Below are 12504 nucleotides of genomic sequence, written 5' to 3'. Positions count from 1 at the left end.
CAAACAAGAGAGAAGTACTGCAGGCTGGGAGCATATACTATGGGTGGTCTGATCTATTCTGAAGTAAAAAGAAATAGTGCTTTGAGGAAGAGAGACGAGCCAAGACTTAAGAATAAAGGTTGACAACTGAGAGAAAGAACAACAGCAAGTGCAAAACTGGAAAGGAGCTTGGATGGCAAGGTAGTGAGAAGAGATCAGTTTGGCTTAAGCATGGTAAGGAAGGGAAAAGGGGGCATGGGATAAGCCTGGAGAAAAGTGAGTGAAATCTTGCAAGGACATGGGGATCAGTTTAAGGAGTTTAGAATTTAAGTTTAATGAGAGGTCACTAAATAGTTTGAAGTAAAGGAACAATAAGAAGGGGTTTACACTTACTGGTTGTGTGTGGACAATGGATTTAAGAAACGAAGAATACATGTAGCAAGACCAGTTGGGACAGAGGATATGGCTGTAGTCTAGGCGGGGAATGATGGTTGCATATGCTAGCTGCTGGAGACAGTGGTGACAGACAGAAATAGATTTAAGATTAATTTAGGGCATGACGATAGACTTTATGTGAGGGATAAGAAAGAGGGAAGTGTTAACACTAGGGTTCCTAGAAAAGAAAAATGGAATGGGAGGCTGGACATGGTGGCTTACGCCTATAATCCCAGCATTTTGGGAGGCTGAAGCAGGCAGATCACTTGAGGTCAGGAGTTCAAGACCGCCTGGCCAGCATGGTGAAACCCCATCTCCAATAAAAATACAAAAATCAGCCAGGTATGGTGGCACACACCTGTAGTCCCGGCTACTCGGGAGGGTGAGGCAGGAGAATCACTTGAACCTGGGAGGTGGAGGTTGTGGTGAGCCAAGATCATACCACTGCACTCTAGCCTGGGTGACAGAGTGAGACTCTGTCTCAGGAAAAAAAAAAAAAAAAAAAAAAAAAGAAAGAAAGAAAGAAAAAGAAAAATGGAATGGAAAATAATGCCATTTTACTGAGACATAAAGTGTTAAACAAATGATGTTTCCCCATCATTTTAAACTTACTGCAAAACTTTAATATTCATCTCCGTTAATTTTTTCATTTTTTGGCTTATACTTCTAGTCACATGAAAATCTTTAGTCTATCATCCAGTATGTCCTGTTACTCTTTTAGCTTTCTATCATCTACAAATTTGGTAAGTCATGCTTGTTTTTATTAAGTCATTAATAAAAATGTAAAAAGGGGATAGGATTAAGTATGCAGCCCTTTAGTAATAACCTAAAGGTTGGCACCGATTCATTAAACACACAACTGGGGCCTAATAACTAACACCAGAAATAATACTTGTTGAACACTTAGGATGTGCTTAGCACCTAATGTCCATTATTTAATTTAGTCTTCAAGATATTAGTTTTTTCCATCTCTAAATTTTAAGCTCTTGCTATATGTCAGGAACTGAGGTAGGAACTACCATTACCATCCCCATTTTAGAGATGAGGAAACTCAGACTCAGAGGTGAAGTAACCGGTCTTACGTCACACAGTTAGTAAAGGGCAGAGTTATATAATATGAATCTCAGCTTGGAGATGCTCAAACACGCAGTTTAATATGGAGGTTTTACTTGTATATTTGTGTTAAATTTTCTTATTTTCTTTATTATTCATAAGTCTAGCTCTAAGGTGTATGTAAGCATACACACACATGCCATTAGGAATTTTTCCAGACCAACTTCTCTGTTCCTTTTAGCAAAGAACTTCTCAGTATTATCTTCAATATCTTTTCTAGTTTCTACATGTTCTTCATGGTATCTTGTTTTGCAGTTTAGTTACGATCATTTCCCCCACTCTGTCCTTACAGTCAAAATTCAGTTTCTGGATCAAAAAATGCAATTCTTCCCATTCTATCCCTTCCTTCATAGAGTCAGCACTTATCAGTATTCCTGATCAAGTTCTAATATTTTTATTAGGTTAGAAACCAGTTGTCAGTGTTAAATGATAGAAGGGAAGGGAAGCAAGATTTTATACAGGTTAACTTTGCTGTTTACATTTTAAGCAACATTGCTATATTTCATAAATAGTTTTTATACAATGGGAAGATTGAATTTCACAGTATTTCATTTGGGCTCAAATAACAAAGGGCTGCAAAGTTGGTAATTTAACAGCTTTTCAGTTCAGGAGGATAGTCATCTCATAAGGCTTTTCTTGCATGTTTTGTGCAAGAAAATATGCAGCCAAGAAAATGCTACCAAAGATCTAATCAGCTACAGTGATTGTCATTTAAAATCCAGGACAGGACAAAGAAGTTTTACTGCTAGTAAATTCTCAGGACTCAGTTTTTAACACATTTCAAAATTTAATAAATTTTGTTAAAATGGAGCTTTCAAAAGCAGTTTTTATTTAGTTTCAACAAAAGAAAAACAGCTACATCTATATAATTTTCCCACAAAACATGCCTCTTCAAGGTAGAGGACATCAAAATGAATGTTTCCTTAAATGATAACATATGAAAGAAAATTCACTCACCTTTAAGTTTCTGGAGATCTTCCTTCAGATCAGGCCCTGCAAGCATGAAGATACTTTCTGACACGGGATTCTTATCTGTGAGACTTTCATTGCTGGTATTCACAATGGCTGTACAGTTCAGTAATGCCACATCTCCTTTCCTGAAGAAACAGTAAAGAACGAACAAATGTGGGGAAGAAGAAGAAAAGAAATCTAGTTTCTAATTATTTCAAAACATTTTATCCTTGTCTTTTTCAAAATGTTGGTCTTGCTAGCTCACAAGCTAAGTAATAGTAGAAAAGAAATTTCTGACTTAAAAAACAATCTGGCATCTTAGATCTTTAATGCAATTGTTATAACCCTGAAACTCACAAAACCATCATGTTTAGAAATAGCAGCATTATTTATAACGGCCAGAGAGTAGAAGCAAACCAAATATCCATCAACTAATGAACTAATAAATGTGGTATATCCATACAAGGGAATATTATTCAATCCTAATAAAGAATAAAGTACTGGCTGGGCATGGTGGGTCACGCCTGTGATCCCAGTACTTTGGGAGGCCGAGGCAGGTGGATTGCGAGGTCAGGAGATCGAGACCATCCTGGCTAACATGGTGAAACCCTGTCTCCATTAAAAATACAAAAAATTAGCTGGGCGTGGTGGCGGGCACCTGTAGTCCCAGCTACTTGGGAGGCTGAGGCAGGAGAATGGCATGAACCTGGGAGGCGGGGCTTGCAGTGAGCTGAGATCGCGCCACTGAACTGCAGCCTGAGTGACAGAGCGAGACTCCATCTCAAAAAAAAAAAAAAAAAAAAAAAAGAGTAAAGTATTGATTTGTACAATATGGATGAACCTTGAAAACATTATGCTAAGTCACAAAAAACCACAAACTTTATTGTATTCATTCCATTTATATGAAATGTTCAGAATTGGCAAATCTATAGAGACAAGAAAGTAGATTAGTGGTTGCCTAGGGAGATTAAGGAAAAATGAGGAGTGACTGCTAATGGGGCTTTGGGCTGATGAACATGTTCTAAAATTGACTGTAGTGAAGGTTATGCAACTCTATGTTAAAAATCACTGGGCTGTGCAATTTGAACTGATGAATTATATTGTATATGAATTGTATCTCAGTGAAGCAGTTTTTTAAAGCAATGAACTACTACTGATACACAAAACACAGATGAACTTAAATCATTCTGCTGAAAACAGACCAAAAAGCACACAGTTCAATTTAAATAAAACCCTAGAAAATGCAAACTAACCTATAGTGACAAGAAGATCAGTGGTTGCTTGGAGATGGGGAGGCAGGGAAGCGCAGGAAGGAAGAATTACAAAGGAACAGAAAAAAAAACTTTTGGAGGTGATGGGTATATTCACTATCTTGATTGTGGTGATAGCTTCATGGATGTGTTAACAAGTCAAAACTTATATTGTGTACTTTAAATATGTAGTTTATTAAATGTCAATTATACCTCAATAAAATCATATATGTATATGTAAAGCTGTATTTCAACAATGCTAGAGCTTACAAAGAGGTCAGAATAAATTATGAGAAAGTGTTATCTCCTCAGGATATGATGTAATCAAATAATTACCAAAGAACTACTTTTCCATTGATGTCCTTATTATAAAGAAAAGGTGATCGAACAGTATCTTCCTGAAATATTTCAGCTGTAGTATCAGAGGAATTTAATTCATCTCGGCATGAGTCACCCCAGCTTGGTAGTGCATCCACATCCACAAACTGGGAAGGCGCACCTAAGGGATCCATGGAATGGGAACTTTGATTTGTCTTTTCCCAAATTCCTCAGCAATTCAATATTCACTGGAGACTTTAGCTTAAGAGAAAAGAAAGAATCATTTTAATAGAGAAGTACAGATATTACTTGAATTCTATTAAAGCAGTAAAGAAAATTCCACTGTGAAACAACCCAATAATATATTGTGTGATTATAGTCACTTTACAAGTCCATTAAAAACAATGGACAACAAAGAATTGCTACAGCATTTCTAAAACAGGATTAAAGAGTGATTATTTAAGCATAAATTCTTTTCAAAGAATTATAGCCATTAAAGTAATCACATGGCCCACCAATTCTATTTTCCAGAAACAGGACTATTCATTCAACATTCACTGAGTGCCTACTATTGAAAAAACAAAAAGTGATAGATGCTGCAAGGGATACAAAGATAAATCATATGTATAATTTAAAGTCTGATGATAATGTGGAGGATGTACTAAGACAAAATGAGAAGCTGGGAGGTTACTGCAATCAAGTAGTAAGAGATGATAAAGGTTTCAACTAGGAAAGGAGATACAGAAGGAGGCACACATTTAAGAAGCAAAATACAAAAGAAGGATGAACAAGAGTTGACAATTTATAGGATATGGTGTGTGAGACAGTGATATGGTAGGTGGCTGGTTGTACTGAAATACCAACATTAGAAGAGGAGGGTGTTGGAAGACACACAGTGTCAAGTACTAGAGAGAAGTAATGGGAAATTATTTGTTGCTAGAGAAAAGGAGAATCAATTTGCCTATGAGTCAAACATCTATTTCAGTAAAATGGTATATTCATTCATCGAATAAATCTTTGTACTGCGCCATTGCACTCCAGCCTGGGCAACGAGAGCAAAACTCCGTCTAAAAAAAAAAAAATATTTGCAAGCATCTACCATGTGTTAGATACTATTCTAGGCACTGGGTACACACTGGTGAATAAGAGCAAGTCCCTGCCCTTCCGGAGCATATAATTCCATGGAGAAGACAGAAGATGATACATGATAAAGAAACAAGCAGGGATCTAACAGAATGACTAGAGGAAGTAAGTACTATGAGAGAACAGGTAACATCTCAGTAGAAAGATACAATGAAAGAGCAAGCCACGTGAAGCTCTGGGAGATGTTTCAGGCAAAGGAAATGGCAAGTGCAAAGGACAAACAGGCAGGAAGGATCTTGGTATACTACAGGAGGAGCAAGGAGGTCAGTTTAGGAAAAGCAGAATAAGCTAGGTAATGAGTGGTAGGTGATGAGGTTGGTAAGAGAGGGAAAGGCCAGAGGATACAGTTTGTAAACTATGGTAAGAAGTTTAGATCTTATTCTAAATATGAGGGGATGCTATTAGAGGATCTTGATCATGGTAATGATTAAATATAAATATTTGAAAAGACTACTGTAGCTACAGTGAAACTGAGAAGGGGCAAGAGTAGGTGCAGAGATCAATAGAAAATGACTGCAATAATTTAGGTGAGATGGTAGTGATGAGAAATGTTAGACTTGGAATGTATTTTGCAAGTGGTGTCAACAAGACTTACTTAAGAATATAGACAGTAGGGAGAAAGAGCAGAACCAAAGATAACTTCTGGATTACTTGCTTACACAATTGAGTAAATGTTATGCTATTTACAGAGAAGAGAAAAATTGGAGTAGGTCGTAGGGTAGAGTGATAACCAATGGATTTTCTTTTTCTTATGTCTTTTTGGGTGCGCTAAGTTTGAGATGCTCATTCTATGACCAAGTGTTTATGTCAAACATGCAAATTGGTTATATGAGGCTAGAGCTCACAGAAGATGGGGCTAAAAATATAAATTTGGAATTCTCAGCATATGGATGGTATTTAAAGCTATGGGAACTGGACGAGCCTAGAGAGTAAATGCAAATAGAGAAAACAGATCCAAGGACTGAGTCCTACAACAAAACTTAGAGGTGGGAAAGAGGACAAGTTAGAAAGTGAGATAGAGAAGGAATGCTAAGAAAGGAAGGTAAACCAGGGAAGCGTGGTAGCCTAAAAGCCAAGTGAAGAAAACATTTCAAGCAATACTTGAGACGTATCAGTTAAATGCTACTGAGAGGTTGAGTAACAGGACTAAGAACTGATTAACAGGTTTGGTAAGTTGGAGGCTGTTGGTAACATGAAATAAATAAGGGCAGATAGATGATCAGGGAAAGAAAGTCAGCATGTGAACTTCTTTCTCCCCAAATAAATGTGCAGTTTAATGAGCTATTATGAAGGAAACACCCCTGGAACCACCACCAAAGTCAGGAGATAGAACTGTGCAGGCACCCAAAAGTACCTGCATGTGATCTGTCATGATCTCAACCCCTTCCTGTCCCCCAAAGTAACTACTATCAGAACTTTTAATCACTTTCTTATATACTCATATGGCCTTTTCACCTAACTGTGCATCCCCAGAAACCATAGTTTAATATTAGCCATTTAAAACATTTTAGTGTATATCTTAAATCTCTTTTAATCTACAAGTCCCCCATCCAACATTTCCTTTTCTGTAAAATTTATATCCTGAAACTGTAGTGTTCCACAGTCTGGATTTTGTTGCTTGCATATTCATGTATGGTTCAATAAGTTTCTCTGTTATTTGAAAACTTCTTGTTAGTAGTCAGTTCTGGCAAGATTATATGAGATGGTGTGTCTTTCATCAGGAGGCACGTAATTTCAGATTCTCTCTTCTTTTCTCTTAGTTCTTTCTCTTTCTTAACTTTTAGGTTCAGAGGTACATGTGCAGGTTAGTTATGTAGGTAAACTGCACGTCACGGGGTTTGGTGTACAGATTATTACATCTCCCCAGTAATAAGCATAGTACCTGATGGGTAGTTTTTTGATCCTCTCCCTCCTTCCACCTTTCACCCTCAGGTAGGTCCCAGTGTCTGTTGTTCCCTTCTTTGTGTCCATGTGTTCTCACTGTGTAGCTCCCACTTATAAGTGAGACCATGCAGTAGGTGGTTTTCTGTTCCTGCATTAGTTTGCTTAGGATAATGGCCTCCAGCTCCATCTATGTTACTGCAAAGGACATGATCTCATGAAGTTTTTTGAGTTTTTCAGTATGGTTTTCATGTTTGTTATTAAATAAAACAAGCATGCCCTTCCACAATACATTCCGTGATGTTTCCTGCTGAGATACATGGGATGCTAATTGGAACAAAACGTGGATCCAGTGAATATGCTAATGCCTAAATCAATGCTGTGGAACAGGAAATATAATCATTTATATAATAATTTCAGAAAGGCCTTGTAGGTTACACAGTGATAAATTTGTATGAGAAGACTATTCTTATTGATACTAAATACACCTTTGAAATTACTTTGAAATAAAGAAATTAATTTTACCTAAAAGTCGGTGTTTATTCCATCAAACTGGCCTTTCCACAAGTTTTGTTATCTGTTCATAAGCATTCAGACTTGCAATAGACAAGCTGAACAGAGGACAAATGAAGACTATACTCATCAACCACGGTTAAATTGCCTCATGCTCAATGGAATGACACTTAGCAAAAGTTCATAATTTCAAAAAATTATCTGCAGATTTTTTATGACAATGACTAATATTGAAAGTTCTTAACTATAATCTAAAAACAAATCCATTAAACACAAACAGTTTTCAGTTTGTAAACTTGAAGGCCAACTTTCAGGACAAAATTGCTTTTCTAAGATAACTTTTCTTTCTGACTCTAAGTAATACATGTTTACAGAACATTTGAAAAATATCAAATTGGTCGAACGCGGTGGCTCACACCTGTAATCCCAGCACTTTGGGAGGCTGAGGCGGGGAGATCACTTGAGCGCAGGAGTTCAAGACCAGCTCGGGCAACACAGTGAGACCCCATTTCTACAAGAATACAAAAAATTAGCCAGGTGTGGTGGCATGCTTCTGTAGTCCAAGCTACTCAGGTGGCTGAGGTAGAAGGATTGCTTGAGCCCAAGAGGTGGAGGTTGCAGTGAGCCAAGATTGTGCCACCACACTCCAGCATGGGTGACAGAGCAAAACCCTATCTCAAAAAAGAAAAGAAACGAAAAGAAGGAAAAGAAAAGAAACCAAAATTAAGGGGGAGGAAAAAATTCCTCAACTTTTGATGTAGTTACTACATTTTTCTGTGATAGGTAAAATCATACTGATACAATTTTGAATCCAGCTTCTTTAGTATTTTAAGGTAAATATTTCCATGTGCAATTACACAGTGAGGCAGAGACAGTATGTTTCAATGTGAGAGTTTGGACTCTGTTATCACAGGGTCTGAGTTTGGATCATCCAATAGTTGTGTTATCCTTGACTCTAAACCAGATTTTTTATTTCTAAAATAAGAGTAAGTCTCCTAAGATTATTGTGAGCATTAAATGAGATAATTGGTGTCAAAACTGCATAGGAGAACAATTACCTTAACTTCCCTCCAATTCAAAATCATTCACTGTTTCCAACTTCCAAGTGATGATTTGAGGGTATATTCCATACTTTTAAGCCTGCTAAATCACCTTAATTTAAGCAATTTCCTTCATTTGACCATTTCTCCTCTTAAGTGAGTGTTACAACACAAATTCTCCTTTTACAATTACATATTACTTTTTCCTTCCTCTCAATCCTCCTGTTCTCAAAAAGGTTTTCCTCCTTTATTTCTTCTACTTCATTTCTTCTTCAGAATATTAAACTCCTCTTTTTTTTCCACTTGACTTTTTAAGAGTAATTTGTTTTGTAGCTCTGTTTTCTCTTCATACATTTGCTCAATCTACTGCAGTTTTGCTTCCGCTCTATAGCTATGCTAAAACTGCTTTATCAAGGTCAACAATAACTTCCCAAATGTCAAATCCAAGAACTAATCCAATTTTATCCACATTTATTACTGATCATTTCCTCCTCAAAACTCTATTACCGTCTTTGACAGTACACCCTGGTGGTTCTCCTATATCCCTGATCAGACCTGGTCAGTAGGGTTTGTTGGATCCTTTTCCCAGCTTTTAAGTAATTGTGACTCACAAGATTTGGATGTTAAATAAGTAAAAGTAATGCTCATAGCTCTTATTTTAGGACAAAATTTAATGGCATTTTATGAAGTGTCACAGTGTTTAGCAAAGGTTGAATTCTTTTTCAACTCCATCTCTAAACAAACATTGATGTTTTTCACCAAAAAGAGGTTCGAATCTCTCCCTCCCCTAAACACACATACACCTTAGTAATACATACAGTAACTGGAGCCACAAACCCAAGCTAGGCAGGAAAACCTGATCCCTAAGAGAACAGTGGTTTTTAACATTCTCAAGGTCACAGGCCCCTTTGAGAATCACATGAAAGATACAGATCCTTTCACTCCCCAAAATGTTTGTGTATGAGCTCATACAAGCAGATTTGTAAATAAATTTGAATTACAATCTCAGTGATAGAATGCAAACAGATTGCTCAAGTGATGAAGGGAGGAGAAGGCTTCTATACCCAGTAATCTATAGTCACAGCCAGAATTTTTGATAACATTAAAGGAGAGCAAGACTGTCCACTGAAAATCAGTTGATCAGCTCTGTACTTTGAATAAATTCATAAACACTAAGCCCTAGTTTAAAAAAACAAAAAAGGTTCTTGAAGCAAGACATTAATTTCCAAGGATCAAAAAGCCTACATGGGACAAACAGAAGATTCCATAATGAATCAGATCTATTTCCATAGCCATATGCTTTTCAGTACTTTAGTGAAGAGGACCTAAAGACAAAGATAACCCACTATGTATCCTTTATAATTCAAACAGTACAGAGTAAACAGCTCTCATTACACTGCAACTTCTGTTTTTTTTTTTTTTCTTTCTCAAATCCTGTCATCTTTTAGTTTAAGAAGTCCTTTAAATACTGCTTAATATGAATAACTGGACTGGCTAGAGAGATCAGATTTTATTGTTCAAAACTGGGAAAAATTGGGCATAATACCTTGGATCACCATCTCAAAAAAACCTTTTTGTCTGGATAAAAAGAAAATGATATCATTTAAGAATGAAAAATGGTAACTTTTGACCTGTTTACCTGTCTTTCAAAATGCTTACATTGATCAGACCAGCCTGGACAACAACAGTACAAAGACAGCTGGTACATGCACTTGACGGCCATTAATTCCCAGGTTTACCATTCTTTATGACTTTGTATTTCAATATTTAACAGTTCAGAGTACACTAAGATTTGTGTGCATACCATACTTAAGAATCATTCTATGCCACCATCCAACACCATACTTAAGAATCATTTTATGCCATCAGTGAGAATCACAGTTTTTTAAAAAGATTCTCAGATTGGAAGACTAACTGAAGTAGTCAAGTATGTCAACAATAAACACAGTATAACAAGAACATTCCTAAGCTTGTCAACGGCTTGGGTCAAATTTAACATCATCACTCAAAAGCACCCAAAGAACATATCCTCACAGTGAATTAGTAGTACCCCTTCATATTAAATGAACTGCACTATGTTTTAATTGTAAGTATTGATATATTGAGCATTTTGAAACTTAAATAAGGAGGTAGAGTTATATCCTTGAAACACTGTATAGGGAATTTTATAAGATGCATTATCTTACCACTCACAGTTGCTCTGATACCAACTCTTATTAAAATCATTTTTTTTCCATCTGTGGTTGTCCCATCCCATAATATTTAATAATATTAATATAATTTTTAAAGAAAAGGTAAAATCATGACTCCTTCAAATATAAAACCAAACCCGTGTTCAAGATTTTATTTAACTCAAAAGGGAACCAGGCAGAAGATAAAGAAAATCCCAGAATTAGACACCTTAGAGCAGGAATATTGAAATAAACATGCAAAAGGAGGCAAAACTTCCACTGAACCTCTCAGAGAGCGAATTCGCATGTCTTGACAAAAATTATCTAGCATTGATGTCAGTTACCTAGTTTACATAACTGAAAAATGGCTTTTTTAGAATTAGCTAATCCAAGGGGTAAGATAGACTCGAAACTATGCAGTTTTCCATTGAAGCACACGCTTTCCCCCATAATAATATAATGCACAGCACCTGTCAGGGATATTAACCATACACACCCACTCAAACGCTCCCTTTCCCACCCAACTTATTAAAATAATAGTTTGTGGCCACAATTTCTTCCTTTGTCATTCATCCAATACACGGCAATCTTGTTTCAAAACTCCTATGCTGCTACAGCTGTCCACAGTCTCATCATACGCATTCTTTGCTATTGCAATTTTCTTGAATACGAAAGATTAGCTGAACATGCCTTAAGCTCAAGAAACTCTGAACAAAATCAGATTATGTAGACAAAGGTCTAATTTCTAGGCTGGCTTTAGATACCTTGTTCAAGAAGCGCTGGTAGGATCTTCTTTTGTACCGCTATGTTAGCTTTAATTTTGCACAGCTCTAGACATCAGAACTCATTTCTAAACACTTCTATGCAGCTCAAGAATAAAGTAGTAGAAATGCAAGAGAGAACAGCTAATTCCCACTTGGTGACAGAGCACTTAAATCTCAGGGAGCAAACAAGGAGGAGTCAGCCTTGGTCACTTCCCCTTCAAGCGGCCAGAGAGCGGAAACACAAAGCCAGGCCAGTGTCACTCCAGGGATTGCGGGGACCTAGACAACGCACCATCCTGGGCTCAGCGTCTACCTACCCCTCACCCGAGGTGCTCTCGGTTCGTGGAATGTCCAGTCCACAGGAGCGGCAACATGGACTTGTCTTTGGGGCTACAACCAGCAAGGGCTCCCGCCGGCCCTATACACTTGCACCCTAGGGCGCGCGCCTTCTTGGCTAGGGCACCACTGTCCCTAGTGCCCGCCGACTGCCTACCCCTTCACTCCTCGTCAACACGGCGTCCCCGACAACGCCTCGGGCGAGAACCTAACCAACAGGCGAGGAAGTGGTGCCAGCCTCATTCTTCCAGAGAAGTGACAGAACTAAAACCTCAGCCTGCAATCCCGACCAGGGCCGGGTCCCGTGCGCCTCGGGCCGCGCCCCCGGCCCCCTCCGCCCCGCCTTCCCTCCCGGTCTCCGCCCCGCCTCTCACAGCACTCCGGCGGTCCCATCCGGGCGGCGGGCGGGACGGATCAGGCTCCCGGTAGAAGGCGGCCGAGCGACATCTCCGACGACCCTCAGCAGGAGCGCACCGAGTAGGGCGAGTCAAAGTCCCAGGAGGCTGGAGTGACCAGCTGCAAATGCTCTCGGCTGCGAAACACCGGCTTCCGCTCCCGGCCAGAGCTCGCCAATCAGCGCCTGGCTCTCTCCGTCATTTCCTCCTGGAAG

General features: G+C 38.4%; 1 protein-coding gene across 5 annotated transcripts in view; it reads right to left on the bottom strand.

Moving 5' to 3' along the window:
• Nucleotides 1-12442, bottom strand: part of GDAP2 (ganglioside induced differentiation associated protein 2) — a 59767-nt gene extending 47325 nt beyond the window's left edge. The window contains exons 1-4 of one of the 5 annotated variants that reach the window (XM_077987406.1): nt 12269-12442; nt 7072-7268; nt 4065-4307; nt 2485-2624 (exon numbers count right to left, since the gene is read on the bottom strand). In XM_077987406.1, the coding sequence (XP_077843532.1) occupies nt 2485-2624; nt 4065-4240 (316 nt within the window). In that variant the 5' untranslated portion in view covers nt 4241-4307; nt 7072-7268; nt 12269-12442. Of the gene's footprint in view, nt 1-2484; nt 2625-4064; nt 4308-7071; nt 7269-11875; nt 12248-12268 lie in introns of those variants that run through there. The other 4 variants (XM_015149099.3, XM_015149106.3, XM_028829903.2 and 1 more) reach the window with 4 other exon arrangements.
• Nucleotides 12443-12504: the final 62 nt, after the last annotated feature.

The sequence above is a fragment of the Macaca mulatta genome, chromosome 1, assembly GCF_049350105.2.
Source record: "Macaca mulatta isolate MMU2019108-1 chromosome 1, T2T-MMU8v2.0, whole genome shotgun sequence".
Classification (NCBI taxonomy): Eukaryota; Metazoa; Chordata; class Mammalia; order Primates; family Cercopithecidae; genus Macaca; species Macaca mulatta.
Note: the sequence above shows the minus strand (reverse complement) of the source record. Positions and strands in the feature narration are given on the sequence as shown.